The sequence below is a fragment of the Gymnoscopelus microlampas genome (assembly GCF_963454915.1).
Source record: "Gymnoscopelus microlampas genome assembly, chromosome: 14".
Lineage (NCBI taxonomy): Eukaryota > Metazoa > Chordata > Actinopteri > Myctophiformes > Myctophidae > Gymnoscopelus > Gymnoscopelus microlampas.
In genome coordinates this window covers 36,369,036-36,386,014 of record NC_139951.1, presented here as the reverse complement: position 1 = coordinate 36,386,014, position 16,979 = coordinate 36,369,036, and the positions used below count along the sequence as shown (strand labels likewise).

The following is a 16,979-nucleotide window of genomic DNA, read 5'->3' as shown; positions in this document are numbered from 1 at the left end:
CAATGGAACGCCCAGTGAATACAGTAAAGCATTCATGATACGGATCTACGGTAACCGGAAAAGTCGTCCCAAAACACGCTCACCCCCATTTGTTTCGCGGACCAGCGGTTCTTGTATTCTTGTATTTGTTTAGGATAAGGTTATAAATAAGTTAGTAGGGTTAGGTTAGGCATAGTTTGACTGAGGTTAAGTTTAGGAATAAGGTTAGGTTTTGGCTCCGTTTTGACTGAGGTTACATTTATATTTAGGAATAACTAAGGTTAGGTTTAGGCATAGTTTACTGAGGTTACGTTTAGGAATAAGGTTAGGTTTTGGCACCGTTTTACTGACGTTACGTTTAGGAATAAGGTTAAATTTAGGCATAGTTTACTGAGGTTACGTTCAGGAATACCAGGTGAATACCGCCGGATTTGCTCCCTGGGCGACTGTGTTTTGGGGCGAGCGTTTTGGGCATTCTAAACACCCGCCGTCTGATATTGTTGATGGCTCCACCCCCGCTCCACCTGTAAATCTGCGATGCCATCTTCTTCCAAACACAACTGACAGGCAGGCAGCCGCGATATCAGCTGGTAGGAGTTATTATCGTTTTAAAGGGAGGAGGAGGTGGAGGAGGAGGGCGAGCCTACATGAAAGAAACGCGGAGCCTCGGTCGTATTCCAGGAGGAGTTATATTCAACAGTGCGCTTTGTGGGGCACAAGTAACGGACATCATCATTATGACAGCTGCGCTCTTTTCATGAGAGAGGCATCGATTGGTGTCAGAGAGGCAGATGACAGCGGGTTGGACATAATAATAACAATAATTTGCCTTCCATCGGTAATATCTTCCACTACAACATAACCAGGACCAACGATAACTATCGTTAATATAAGCGCACAAGAGTTAACAACCTTATGTGATTTTTTTACGCACTTATCAACTACGCATAATTTGGGATATGAAGAAGCATCGTAAGGCAGGCTAACAGCTGCTGAGATCTTTTTTTGTTTGTTTTTGAAGGAGAGAGAGTGTTGGCTACATTGTGTCGACACAGCTCAGTTTTTTTTATTGATAAAGAGAGATGGAAACGCCAACGATGGGAAGGTGGTTGACACAATATGGCTGAGCTGCTTGGCAGGGGGCGCTGGAAGAAGCTTGCTTGGCAGGGGGCGCTGGAAGAAGCTCCCCAAAGCTTCTCGATGCTAGTTCTCAACTGGGCATCGTTCACACTGTATAGACTAGCCTACAATGCAAAGGAACAGAGATAATAAATTCAACCCGGACTCGTCCGTCCACATAGCCAAGATGAATGTCATCAAGATCCCCTTTTCAGCAGATGTGCCCTGTGACAGCAATGGCCAGCGTATGTGGTGGGCATTCCTCGCCTCATCCATGGTCACTTTCTTTGGGGGTCTCTTTATAATTCTTCTGTGGAGAACTCTCAAATACCTGTGGACCGTATGCTGCCACTGTAATAAAGGCACCAAAAAGAAGGTATGTTTTCATCACATACTGTATGAAACACATTCATGCAACAAGTCACATAACTGTTTAAAGCTGCATATATGATGACCTGTGTAGAGTTGTGATGGGTGAAATATTAGTAAAGATTGTAAGATCACATGACCAGAAAAAATAGGCCTACCTCTAAATAAGCATGATCTAAATGCTAACTTATTATTTGAATGACAGGACTACTACTGTACAGTATGTTGTAGCAAATACAATCTGCATGCGAGTACTTTTGCTCCTGACCTGTAGTGATTGATTATATGTGGATACAGAGTACTACAATACTAGTAGTATTGCCATAGCTGCAAATAAATCAGCTATGGCAATAATGACACCTGTTGTTAGTTCCATATTTATCTGGTTCATCTAAAATTACTTGAACTGGCCTTGCTGTGGCTGACTGTATGAGGGTAGCCTAAATCTTCTAGGCCTATATTAATTAGATATACCTCTGGCATTAGTTACATTTGGTTTAAATCGTTTTTTTCCATTGATGACATGTTGGCGGCAGACTATTCTTATTTTTAACCCATTAACATGAACTGTTTTGACTTGTTTTCTAAAAGCTATCAGTAGCACTATACTGTAGGTCTTTGGAACCACATCAACTTTTCATATGCACTTGTCTTGTGATGTCTTTTAAGTCATTAATCTTACACTCAGACGCCTGACATTTTCATTGGATTGAAAATCAGGAAAGTTGGCCCACCTGTTGTTTTTTTTATAGGTGTCACAAACATTAACATTGCATTTTCATATTTTAACCTCATGTGATGTAGGCTACTATGTCATAATACAAGATTTTTCTCCCCCCCCCTTGTATCTCAAACAATAGGCTAGTAATGACCCGTTGAACTTTAGTATTGTTTGTCAGGCGTCCAATGTCAGAAATAGTTTTTTTGCCAGTCAGAGGCTGTGGGCACACACCGAGCCCTGCAGCTGCTAGCTGCTGCTGCGTCAACAACGAGTCAAACATTGTTGGACGTCTCAGGGACATTGTTTTGCCAACAGTGTGCATCTCAATAGCATTGTGTAGCGGTCAACGCTCATGCCATATCATAACCCTAAACTTAAGGTAGTGTGATGATTTCTACACAGAAAAAAAATCCTGTGTTAGTTTGATCAGCATAACTCCATTAGTCCATTTTACACACTCAGAATAATGCTTAAGGACAGGACAACAGATCATTTTAAATAATGGGGAAAAACGGTACCTATGTTATAATTTGCCATTTCTCACAAATAATAAATATATGATACATTTTGGAAATTGGTGTTCCAAGAGCTGAATACGCCCCGCCCCAACATTCAAGAAAACATCCAGTATATGACGTGTTGTGTCGTGATGTCAGGAGTAGAAGAAGTCCACCCTGGTAAACTAACCCAAGCTCCATATAAACAAATACAAGGAAAGTTAACGTACCGTATATCATCAACATACATTTAATTTCACAGTTAACAGTGCAGGCTTCCCGGGCAATGCAAGTATAGCTGTTTTTTGAATGCAAGACATTTACAATGTACATTTATTGGCCAATATTATACCAAGTACAGTCAATACACTACAATTAGGAACTTCCTCCACCTGGACAACTTTTTCAGCAGTTGTGGAGACCTTTTCTATTTTTTTCTTCTCTAAAATCTACAGCAGCCAATTATTTTTATACATAGTTTTTCTCTCAATCAAGTCATTTGTGCCAATTAATTCCTCCCCCTGCTTTCCACTGCTTTTGTGGCTCTGTTGCCAGTGAGGATCCCCCACCGGGAGGACGTAGCACCTCCCATTAACCGCTGACAGGTGCCAGGCCAGCCCATAGGAGTAGCCTACGTGTAGCGACAAAGATCACCGTCCGCGCCCAGCTTCCCTCCCCCAATCACGGCCAATTGTGTTTGCATACACGCTCGGCAAGCTGGATGCACCGCGGTGGATTTGAATCCCTAGTCCTTCCATATACTTATTTAAAAAAAGCAACTGATATTGTATAGATATGAACTAGTATGTAAATAACAGACGTTGTACCTTATCTGTTGCCCTACCTTTAATCTACACGTTGTCGTTTGTTTTGGTTTGAGCATTCGCATGATGAAACTGGTGTACTTTTAGAAGTTTTTTACAACTTTCGCTGTTGATTAAAAATAAAACAAGGTTGTATCCTTCCTCCTACCTAGAAGGACAAAGAATGTCTGTGCCTGATAATGATGCTTAAGATAGGCCCCAGAGTTTCATCTGAACCTAATGCATTGAGCATTCATCTCAGGCAGACAAGCAAGGTAGGAGGGAAATGGCAAAGGGCTGCGTCAAGGAGAAGGCTCTGACCTTCGAAGAGAGAGATGTCTCTTTCATCTTAGACTGTGCTTCCTGTAGCCTAGTTTTCACAAGGTTCTGTCAGCTTTGTACCTCAATTTATTTACTGTGTTTTCTCTAAATGGATACTAGGCTAGCGGTAGTCGACAAATCGTTTATCAAGGATCTACAAAGACATGTTTCTTTTTTGTTATTTATCAAATGAGTCACAAGTCAAACTTAGGTCTAGAACTTAAAATGTTTCTAATATTGGTGGTAATTATGTAACTGTCCACCATCTGACGTGACTGGTCACGTATTTGGCATGTTTTTTTAACACGTTTTTGTCAAGACATTGCCACGGGAAGCTGGTGAATTTCACCAACCTGTTGTTCTGTCCCTCATGGGGCCAGACAGAGAGTGTACTCACATCAAATCTTTCCCTACATGCTTTTGCTTCTTTATTTTACTCTCGTTGTTTGTACTTTGGCAGCCTCTGCCCCATCTTCCTTTTCCGACAATATAACACCCCCTCAGAATGTCAGAAATGCAGTGTCAGGCGCATACGCCATAATATAGACCATATGAATCAGGTTTTTTTTTGTTGCTAAGCAACTACAGTAGCTAAGCAAAGTATTTTCATTATTGAAGAGAAAAAAAACATCTCCACTCATGCAATTGTCTCGGCTCTTGGGCTGTGTTGTAGGAACACCCAGTCTGCGCATGGCATTATCATCCCAAACATAGTGCTTTTAGTGCATTGTTCATAGATGGAAGCTGATAATCTGTTTCCTGCCCTTGCTGTATTCCGTCTCTGCTGGTTAGGCTATGGCCTGCAGCTGTGGGAAGCTCGCTGCCATAAAACGACTGGCTCTCCATCTCCATGCCTAAGATTGATCCTCCATAGGTAGTAGCTATAGCCCTATGTCTGTGCCGTCCCAGTCTAATGCCAATCGATGGAAGTTGTCGGTTTGGGAGATGGTGATGAATGACAGCCATTATCTGTCTGGGAAAGAGGAACTGTGTTTGTTGTAAATAGCAGTCTGCCGACAATGGAAAGCCCAGCTTTTCAATCGCACTGTTGTGACACAGCCATGCTCAGTAGCTGACTTATGGTAATGTATAGGGGTTAAAATGTACATTTAGGGGTTAAATGTAAATGACCATGAAAGTTAAAAGGGTGGATGACAGTGGATCAGGAAGTAGAGTGGCTGTCTTGGAATCGGAAGCATCCCGGATCCTTCTTGCTGCTTGTTGAAGTGTCCTTGAGCAAGACACTTAACCCCTTACTGCTTTAAATTAGCAAGTCGGTGCTTTGCATGGTTTCCTCCACTGTCGGCTGTGTGAATGGGTTAAAGTGCTTTGGAGACGTGCGCTATATAAATGCAGTCCATTTTCCATTTACCATTACATAAAGTATTGTGTGCTGGCATCAGGCAGAGAGCCATGATACTCACACTAATCACACAACCTGTGGCAATGACTCATCTACTCACACTATCTTCAAGCCTGATTTATCCTTACTTACTTTTGCACCGGTGTTGGGCACCAAATGCCTGTAGATCGGCTATTTTTGATATGCAACGTAGTGTATAAATCAGGCATTAGATCTATCAGGTGCATGGGGGGACTCGGAGCATCTGTCTGCCTCTGTTATAGACAGACAAGCATTCAATTGCTGTGACAAATAACTGTAATTGTACCCTGCTTTATTTAACAGGTCTGATGTCATTGAAACTCATTTTGGGGGAATGCATTTTGAATCAACAGGTTAATTATTATAACATTTTTTAAATAATGCATTTTTAAGGCAGATGTCCTTCCTGTAAAACATCCCTTAAAGCAGTGGTTCTCGAAGTAGGTTTCTGGGACCCTCAGGATTCCTTGGGGGGTTCCAAATGGACCCTTACAGGTCTGAGAGTGTACATGGAACCAAATGATTTCTTACGGGTCCCGTTTGTTTCCATTTATTTTGTACACTCTCAGAGTTATGCCTTGAAGGACCATACCAGCATCAGTGCATGTTATCTTTTCACAGCTTTGGCCATAAATCATACAGAAACAGACCATTTAGTGTCTTTATTTTCTTATGTCGCATTCATTGACATTTTCTCCAAAGGTATTAAAAAACTACCGATCTTACCCGAATAGTTGAGTTAGAGCTGGCTAAACATCATTGATTGATTGAATACTTTATTAGTCAGAAATGTAAACAGCACAAGGTACAGTCAGAGATTTAGGCTAAAAGGATAACACAAAAAAAGTCCTGGGGACTTGTTTCCATTGTGGTCTTATCATTACACAGTTAGGGGCCGTGTCCACCAAGATGTTTTTTCCTGAGCGCAGTGTATGTTTTTAATCGTGTACAATGGGAGCGCCATGTTATTGGAAACACGAGCTGCGTGACGACGAGGCACTCAACGTCTATTCTGTGCTCACGTGTTCACATGAAAACTAAAACTTCTCGGTTTTTGAAAAACTTCTCTCCGGGGACTATTTCATGCTAGACTTTTGAAATCAATCCACAATTTAACATGCATTATAACAGAATGATAACGCAGACATCCCACCCTTGGGAATCTGATTTCGGGGATATTTCTTTGGGCTTTGGGAAAGGAATATAAATAATATTGCCCTGACTGTGTAGCAAGTCCATTACAGGTTCCCCTAAACAACATCTCTGATCCATTTTCACATCATGTTTTGTGACTTCACATCATGTTTTGTGACAGCCATGTCGGAGGAAGTGGTACTACTTAGCAATTGTTGCTAAGCACGGATTGGTGGATTACTGTCAATTATTTTGTTAAGGTTGGGTTAGTCTTTTGTTAAATTCCCAAATTAGGAGCCAGCCAGAAAGGATGACTTAGATCCTGTAAATTAAAAATAAACAAAGCAATGGTTCCACCTCTGTGGGATTTGCAGAATATTTTTGATCAATCGCGGGGGAGTTGGTTCCATATTCAGGGAAACTCCCGGATCTCCAGGGAGATGTGGGATGTCTGGTAACGCATTTTTGACAAAAGACAACCGTACAATAAAGTTCTCTGTGTTGGATTACCTGCAGCATCTCTAAAGCAAGTTCAGGGAGACTCGCGGATCTCCTGGGAGATGTGGGATGTCTTGATAACGCAATTTTGACAAAAGACAGCCACACAATAAAGTTCACTGTGTTGGATTACCTGCAGCATCTCTAAAGCAAGTTTCAAGTCTCTGCAAGTAGATTTTCATTCCATGTCAAATATACCGTGAGTTGTCGCCAATGGGCTAAACATGCCAGACCACCGGTATGCTCTTGTAATACTTAAATAGTGGCTAATGTGCCAGTATGTACAGTATGACCTATTATGCAGTCAACAACTTTTAGCGTGTAGACCGGGGGTGTCAAACTCATTTGATGACCGCATTGGGCAAAAGGTGACTTGATGAGGGCCGCGACTAGTTGCGGACACGCACGCTTGCGCGCGCTCACTTACACCGCTGTCACTGGCTTTTTCCAACCTGCTGTCTCAGTCATTGCCATATAGTATATCATTTTACAAATGTTGTTTATTATTAAGAAGAATAGCTACTTTATATAAAAAGGTAGTATGTTTTTACTTTTCTGAAAACCATGTTGGGGGCCGCATTGGACCTCTTTGGGGGCCGCATTTGGCCCCCAAAACGTGGTTTTGATACCCCTATGTCTACACTGTAGACACTTGACTAGACAGTCCTAAATAAATTAACTAGTGTTACTAGCTCTGTTACAGTACGTTCAGTAACACTACTGATATGCTACATTGAATCATTCATGGATATGTCTATCATCAGCAGGTGAGCCTTTCATTAATAACACACCATGACTAGAATCTAATTTTAGCGTGTGATTCCACGGGTCATGCGTGTCAATTTACCACAGCCCAGGCCTGCCGACAGGGGGGGATAAAGGGTACAGCAGATGTCCCCCCTCCCAGGCCAGGGGGCGAGGGGCATTGCAAATGTGTATGATTGAACTTAAATGGGATCAAGACTAAATAATGTACTGTACTGCGATCATAAAAACACATTTCAATTTGTTCCCGCTGTTATTGTGAAAATAGTGCAGTCTAAATTGCTCTTATTTTTAAGGCGTAGGTTTGTGCATCATGTGTGCGTCCTTTTTGCGCATCTGAAACTGATTGACCTTTTGTGTGTCACTCATGTTCCTTCAAGAAGATTATTCAAGATATTATAATCAATCAAACTTTATTACAGCCGAGGCCAATAGGGGACATACAAAATAGCCCAAAAAAGAATGTATTTAATAACAGTTAAAGGTAGTGTGATATTTTTTAATTAAAAACTTTGTGAAACGGTTAAAGCTCAATATTCTGATAGTAATCATTGGTATAAAGTCTGTGTTCAGTAACAGGTAGTCTTGCGTAGCCAGACAACTATTCCACAATCTCTGAATGCTATAGAGACTGGAACTACACCTCCCGAAATCTGAGGCAGGAAGCTGTCATCTGTTCGTCATTTCCGTTCACGAAAATATATCTGAATTTATTTCCATTTCTGCTAAGAAGCGAGCTATATATGCTTACAGTAGATGATTTTGATTTATATCAGGATACATTTGCGCGACTGTAAAGACAAAACGGAAGTGGGGAGGAGGCTTCACATCCGCTTTATCGCTTGATCATTTTCAGAGCTTCCGTTGCTCCAGACTGTATGACCGGAAGCATTTGAAAATTGTGGGAGGCAACAGTCTGTCTGGCGAGACTAAGTAACAGGGGTCTCTCCATCCATTGAAGTCTCAAGCTGAAGCTGATTTTGCCCTATTAAAACTGATTGGCTTATCAACATAATGTAGCCTACAGTACATCCACAAATGTTTTCTTTGTGTTGTTTCAGTGACTGCTTAATACAGTATTGTTGTTAGTTTTGATGTAAGTTTGCCTACCATATACGTTGTTATGCTAAGCGAGTTGATAGTGAAGCATTGATACATGCTGAGTTTGGCTGGGTGTGTTTGACAGTTTTAGGGTTCAGCTGATTTTGCATTATTGTTACTTAGTTATTATGTGACATATTGTGAGATTACTGATTAGTCTATGTCATGTTATGGTGTTGTTTTTCAACATGCACAAAGAAAAGTAAAAATGATATAGTTCTGGACACCCTGCGGTGATCACCACTTAGAAACACACAAGCAATCTAATCACCTACTGTATCCATTTAACACCGTCTCTCCAGCTCTTTAATTAACAGAAAATACATTTTCAAGTGGGTTGCCAATTTCAGCCAATCAAGGGAGAGTATCCATTTATCAGCTTCAATAGTTAATAGTGTTCCAGTAAAAAATGTGTCCGCTAATTAGTTTTTTGTTACTGTACATCACTTCCAATTTCACTTGTTTATTCTGTATCGGTATCCTGTATGAGTTCTTTCTCCTGATTGGATAAAATTGGTATCCCGACCTGAATTTAGTTTTTTTCTGTTTACTACAGTACTGACGCTACTGAACAAACACTCTATAGCAATGATTACTATCAGAATATAGGTATGTTGAATGTTGAATGAATGGAGTGACTCAAATTGCACTTGAGCACCAAATATGTTGCCAACTGCAAGATTATTGAACAATTTGTTGCAGCCAAGCAACAACTTTCTCCGTTTAAATTCCACCGTTCTACTTAGTGTTGTTAGAACGGCATGACTTCCAACTGGGTGAGTCACCCTATTATTCAGTTCAGTTAAGGATGGGATAGGCTAGGGTAGGCGTGTGTGTGTGTGTGTGTGTGGGGGGGGGGGGGCTTCTGCTATTACCCATCATCATCTCAATGGTGTCGAAATGAATGAATCGAAACAGAGGATATTATTTGATAATGGATGATGTAAACATGTTTTCAGAGTGAAGTGCATGACAGCGTCTGCCACTGACCTTCAACCTGTGCGCAGCGCAAGCCTTTGAGCTATAAAGTGCAAATTCCTCATTCACTGTAGAACCTGTTTCATTTGCCATCATTGTGTTATGGGTGGTCAGTAACGTTGTAATACCCTACCTGCTAAGTTGATGTTAACAGTGTACTGGACTTAAAAAGCTGACCGTAAGGCATTTAATCACATTTTGCTCTGAGGGTGTGCGAGGGGGGGTCTCGTCCATAATTCCTAACGGCAGGCCTGCACAGCCTCCTTTAATTGTTGAGATGAATTAGTATCAGTGCCCTCCCATGCACTGTATATAATTGTTTTGATAATAACCAGCGAGGTCCTATGTACAGTATACTGAATATCGTGTTTGGGGCACACAGGAAAAGTGCAAAAGTTGTCAAGGAAAGTTTCAACACTTACAACGTGTCGCATCATGACGCGTTTTGAGCTTGTAAGTAAGTAGCTGTGGGAACCACCCGAGCTATGTGGCCCATACTTAGGTCAGGAGCCTGTCCTGTTTCTGTAGCGTGAGGCGGCTTGATGTACAACTACAGTACATCCCCCAGCCATGATGTACTTGTACTCCCCACATGACATGATTCTATTATGTCGCAGGGACTTGAACCCCAATCCAACCCTTGATGCTGAGTGCCAAGCAGACTTTGGGTATAGCCTAGCCTTTTTTATTGTCATTTTGTAGGCTATGACTCAGCCCGGCTGTATGGGAGTTGAACCCCGACCTCCCAATCTGTGAACTTGTGGATTGGCTATTTTTGCCATGTGTCATATGACAACGTATATAGGGCTTAAAGACCAGCTGAAATAAAAACTTTTAGAGCATATCCGTGGTCCTAATGGAGACGAGTGTCACCTGGCAATTCCATAGCTCAATGTGTCGATCCCATAGCCCAGCGTGCCAATACCATAGCTCAATGTCTCTCTTCCACACAGAGCAGATTCATTATGGAGACAGTAGAGAGCAGTGCCACTGTTTTCTTAATCTAATTCAAGATGCTGGCCGGGCGGTGCGTTACAAATGTTCTCGTTTTAAACTTGGAACAGTGCACTAAAATAAGTATTGAAGAACATTAATTTTGAGGTGAGAAATAGGCATTGCAGTAACATAAACGTGATTTGGCACTACCTTGTTGCAGTGTGCAATGCACTTGGCGATGCGTCGCACACTGCATCACGGCAGTGTAGCTGCATTTACTGTAGATCCCATAGCACGAGGGTAGAGCCATATGAAATCCGTTTTATTTTTTTCCCAATTCCGTTTTATTTTTTCCCAAATTCTGTTTTTTCCATTTTAATATTTCTGAATTCTGTATTTTGCTTTTTATGCTCATTTTTACCATAAAAAAAAGTGTCTGGTAAGTGGAAATGAATAAATGTTCAAGATATAACAGTCCATACATGGCCCTTGTTGTGTTATACGCAAAAATGTTCCCAAAATAATTCGGTGACTTCGGTCTGAGCATGCGCAAAATGGCGTCGCGCATGTATTATTGTTTCTATCGTCTTTCTAAGACTATTTCTACGTGGATTTTACTGTTTATAAAGTAGGATGTGGCCATGCAAAATGGTGGTGTCCCGTGGATTTGTAAAAATTCGCGGTAAAAAAAAATATTTTACCGCGATTTTTTTTTTTTTTCCAAATTCTGCAATATTCCGTGTTTTATTCCAATTCCATTTTTATTGGTCATTTCCGCGATTCCGTCCGCGATTCCGTTAACACGGATTTCATATGGCTCTACACGAGGGGACGGGCGGTCGGCTGAGACTTTGATTGGCTGAGACATACCCAGCCTCTGTTTCCAGCCTTTGTGACATATTTCAGGAAATATGTCACAATTATGGTCGCAAAAAGCCATTTCATTAGGTCTTTAAGCTGGCCCTGGATGGAGTCTACACAAGAATGCTACGGATGGCACAAGGTGTCACATGGACGGACCACATCAGAAATGTGGTCCTGGCCCTGGATGTACAGTAGTCTACACAGGAATGCCACGAATGGCACAAGGTGTCACATGGACGGACCACATCAGAAATGTGGTCCTCTACGTCTACGGGGACCTACCACGGGTCACAGACAAAGTCAGAGAGAGAAGGATGAGGCTGGCAGGGCACTGCATCAGACACCTGGAATTAGTGGCAAGCAAACTGACACTATGGGAGCAAACCCAGGGCAAAGCCAGGAAAGTCAAGATAGCGCATAGATAGTGCATCTACCTACGTAGATGCACTGAGGCACGACAGCTTAGCTAACAACACTGTAGAGCTCAAGACCCTGATGTCAGATAGGAGAGAGTGGAGGGCAGCGATTCGCGAGTCCCGAGTTGGCATTGGCAAGACCGCACTCTCGCATCGCGCGCATAAGCTGGTTAATTTCTGAAGCAACAGAGTAGATGGAGAGCCCATGCCAGACTACAATATATCACCACTCTAAATTTGGATGTGTCCTTTGTCTCGTCTTACCCCGTAGATAATGTCTTGATTCATTATTGAGATGCTGTGATGAGTATTAATACATTTTTTAATAATTCATTGACTTGCTGAAAATGTGTCATGGGCCACATGTTCTATTCTAGCTTAATGTACCCTTTGAGAAATTATTACACTGGAGCAATATGCTTATAAAGTTTCAGAGGGTCTAGATTTAGGTTACGTGGTTGAATTTAAATTTAGAGACTATGTTCACAATGTCAGAGTGGAAATGCTGTGCATGAATGGCTCGAATGACTATTCATATACTTGCTGTCTTCTGTGACAGTTTTCTGTGATATATCTATAAGCTAAATTGCACGTCTGTCATCAACATTCACATGAATACTGGATGCATTTTTCCTTTCTATTATTTTACCATATTCTTTGTAATACTTGCACAACGGAATCTAGGATAGAAGTCCAAGTAAATGAGACTTCATGTCTTCACATGAAAGATACCTAATTTCCTCTAGCCCTAAGCTGAAACTACTCATCTCAGCTTCACAAGGGAATCTTGGCAAGAATAATTGGACAGAGGCATGTCATATACTATATCACCCGCTGGCCATTTATAGTTGAACTTTCCCTTCTCTTGCATTAAAAATTCACAATGAACGAGTACATTTTTAGATGTGGTCATTAAACGGCTGGGAAGTAACAGTGTGATGCCAATTAAACCTATTTAACATCCCCCCCAATGAAGTGACCACAGTCGATGTTGACACATTCATAATGTCTGTTAAGTATATACTGTTAGATGCAGATGAAAGCGGTGTGAGATTTAGGCTGTTATCCCACAAAAGTGGACCAAAAAAAAGTCTTGTTTTGTTTGTGTCTCCTCACAGATCTTCTGATTGCTCTGCTTAGGTTGGTTAAGACGAGATTTGTGTTATTTTTGTGCTCCTTTTAACAGAAAAGAAAACCCCAAAACAAATTACAATTGTAGACTCTCTCACACACACACACACACACACACACACACACACACACACACAGACAGATACAGACACAGACACAGACACAGACACAGGCACGCACGCACGCACGCACGCACGCACGCACGCACGCAAGCACACACCAACCCTCTAATAGACAGAGGTAGCCTCCTGCAGAGCCACGCCGTAAAAACAAAATACGGTTTCCAACTAAAACAACCCAGATCTAAACAGTGCAAAATCAATATACTAAAAGTGATCAATACAGTAAACGATTCAATAAAGTTAATAATAAAAACGTATACGAAACAGTCATGGTTTAAAACGAGAGTCCATAAAACAATACAAGTCTTTCGAGTCCATAAAGTGCACTTTACTTGATTTATTTTTATGTCCATAAAGTACTGTGTGTGTTTGTGTGTGTGTGTGTGTGTGTGTGTGTGTGTGTGTGTGTGTGTGTGTGTGTGTGTGTGTGTGTGTGTGTGTGTGTGTGTGTGTGTGTGTGTGTGTGTGTGTGTGTGTGTGTGTGTGAGAATGAATGAATGAATGGGTGGGTGGCTGGGGAAGGGCAGGGCATACTCTCTGGCCATTTAAAATTGTGTCTGTTCAGCTGTTCAGTAGCCTGATGTGGGGTCTTTGTGTGTGTGTGTGAGTGTGCGGATGCTGCTACGTATCTTTTGCCGAACTGCATGGAGTGAAACGGGCAGTGTTGCCATGTCAGCTTATTAAAAGCGACTTTGGGCTTATTTTTCTATAAAGTCTTTCAAAAATATTCTTTTGGGCTTGTTTGTCATAGATGGTTGCTTATTCTCTCGCAAAATCTGGCAACACTCGAAACAAGCTATTATGTGGGAAGGGTGGGAGGGATCACCGATGTTGCCGGGAGCTCTGCGGATGCAATGTGTGCGTGTGGTATATGTCCGGCAGGGATGGCAGCCAGGCACCGATGATCTTTTCAGTTGTTCTCTCACTGTCCTGTTTTCAGTTGGTGTCTGTTTTCCCTCCTCTTTGCTGTTGTCAAACCAGGAAGTGATGCTGTAGTAGGCTAGTGCACTTTAGATCAAGTGGTTCTCAAACTTATTCATTTCAAGAACCCCGGTAACTCAAGGAACCCAGAGTGTCCCTTGACCCCACTGGATAGTTCCATGGTGAAAGATGGCTCTAAGGTGGGGAGGACCGATCTTTTTAACCACTTCAAACCTATATACTTAATTATTCGGGGTCCCCCACGGGTCTACTCTGCATTCTGCCCCCTCTTATTTCCCCTATACTTCAATTATTTGCCGAAAATAGCTGATCTACAAGCTCACAACACATTGCAATATGATGCTTGTAGATCTGCTATTTTCAACGAATGTTCACCTATTACGCCATGCCCAGGATAGGAACGCCTGGGTTCATGTGGGCGTGATGGTGGTAGTGACGTTTCTGCATGGAGGTCAGCTCGTCAGTCAGCAACACCCCCTGGTGCTTTTGTTGTGAGCTGGTAGATCTGCTATTCTCACCAAATGTTTGCCTATTATTCCATGCCCAGAATAGAGACATTGAAAGTCTTCATGTGGTTAATCTGCAGAGGGGGTGGAGCCACTGTTGGGGCTTCATAATGATGGCAGTGGGCAGTGGTCTCCATTGATGGTCAGTGGCTGATGATCCTTCCTAAAGTCCACAATCACCTTCTTGGTTTTGACAGTGTTGAGGGCAAGATTGTGCACTCTAATCTACTGTACAACAGCCTGATGTACGGTAGATTAGAATGCACAGTTTCTCCACCTCCAAACTGTAAGCAGGCCTCATCAGATACTCCTCATATCTGATGAGGCCTACCACCATCTGCAAAAACGTTGTTATTGCTGTTAAATCTAGCAGGGGTAGCCATGGCTAGCTAGGTAAGCAGAGTGAACAATAAGGCTCTGAGCCCCCACCAAAGTGTTTTTCCCCAGCTGAAAACACAAGATGCCAGACGTGAACGTGCGGTAGTGGAATAGACGATCATCAGCTTGTCACGCTGCTGGTGTTTCCAGTGTAGAATAAATATGCGGCGCTCCCACCGAAAACAATTCAAAACAGGAATTGCTTGTGAAGGAAAAAACAACCTGGTGGACACAGCCCTGAAGCGATCATGTGCTCACCAGGGAAATATTTAGGAATATTTCACCCAAAAAATGACTTATTTTCTATCAATTATACACCCCATGAAGCCTTGGATTCAGGGAGATTGTTTGTGTTTTTGACGCAATCCTGAGCCAATAATTTGATGACCTGGTGTATTTCCAGTAGGAGACTCAAAGAGACTCCTTTGAGACTCCTACCGGATACATTAATTAGCATCTTTCCGCCGGTCAGCAAATGATTGGCTTAGGAATACAACAAAAACAAAAAAATCTCCATGAATTCAATGCTTCATGGGGTGTGTAATTGATAGAAAATAAGCCATTTTTAGGGTGAACTACTCCTTTAAGGCAGATCACGTAGTTGCAGCTTCACCCAGCTGATGGCCACTCAGATGCTCATGATGAGCACTCGGTGGGGGCTGTTTAAGTATTGCTGCAGGAACACATATACTGGGCAGGCTGCATGGGGGGCGAACTGGTGACCTTCTGATGACCAGATGGCCTCTCTACCCACTAAGCTACGGTGACCTTCTGATTATCAGCAGACGGCGTCTAGTCTCCGCCCACTAAGCTACGGCCGCCCCAGTTGTTGCTGCCAACGCTGACAGTTTGTTGTCTCCGTGTCAGGAAATGCAAGATCCAGTTGCAGGTGACAGTGTCCACATCCAACCTCAACTTCACCAGCTGCTGAGTAATGATTGTGTTGAAACCAGAGAGCTGAAGTCAAACAGAATCCTGGCGTAGGTGTTTTTGTTTTCCAGATGGGACAGAGTCAGGTGGAGCGTATTGGATGTACAGTAGTATCCTCCATCGACTGATTTGCTCTATATGATTACTGGAAGGGATCTTTATATGTTGTATGATCATCCCCTCAAAGCATTTTCATTTACAGTAATTGCATTCAATTCCCATGACAGGAAGCTGGTTTGCTATGCCAGTTCCTGTGAATAACGTGGAAGTTATTGAGCAATTCCTCTGGCTTTTACTTGCTTCTTTAATTGTTCTCCTGTATGAACACTTCCTGAAGAAACCCCTTAAGACATTACAGTCATTTACGATTTTTCATTTAGCAGACGCTCTTATCCAGCGTGCAAGATCAGAGTAAGATGGCATGGTCCCTAGTCAACGAACGACAGGGTGAATGTCTGATGATGGAGTGCAAAGCATGCAACTAAGTTTTGCAAACGTTGGCTGGTTTGGCTCTGGCAAGTGGCCCCGTACTTAAACTTTAATGAATGAGAAGGAGTTTAGTAATGACAGATATTATCTAATTTGCTTGAAGCACAGGAGGGACAATTTTCCATATTTATTAGCTTCACTTGGCCACTTTATCAGTTTATGAGAAACACTACACTGACTACAGTTTTGTGATAAAGTCTACATTTTTAAACCAGGTGCATTGCTGCAGATGTAGGTCTCCACACTTATTGACTTTTCAGGAGGAGACAGTAAATTGGGCTTACCATCTGAACAAGCCGCCCTTGTTCCTACATACCAAGATTATTAATTGCTGTAATTGCCCAACAAATGAGCACACCCATAATGATATAATGGTACAGTACGTAGCCCACAAGTGTGGTTCTAGTAATGTACTGTAGGCTTCGAGTCATTTTATTTCTTATATTGTCTAAATCAAATTATACGTTTTACACAATACAGTTCACCTGCTGTAGTACATTAGTTAGAGTTCTTGCATGAGAGTGCAACTGCGAGAATACAACAAATACAGTTTCACTTGACTGTATTTATTATTAAGTAGTGAATATTTGGAATTA

The 16,979-nt window shown here is 42.0% G+C and overlaps 1 protein-coding gene across 9 annotated transcripts in view; it reads left to right on the top strand.

The window, feature by feature from the left end:
- The first annotated feature begins 620 nt into the window (after window positions 1-620).
- Window positions 621-16,979, top strand: part of LOC311060764 (calcium-activated potassium channel subunit alpha-1a-like) — a 139,796-nt gene continuing 123,437 nt past the window's right edge. For all 9 annotated transcript variants that reach the window (XM_084079087.1, XM_084079082.1, XM_084079089.1 and 6 more), the window contains exon 1: window positions 621-1,474. In XM_084079087.1, coding sequence (XP_083935213.1) covers window positions 1,229-1,474 — 246 coding nt within the window. In that variant the 5' untranslated portion in view covers window positions 621-1,228. The remainder of the gene's footprint in view (window positions 1,475-16,979) is intronic.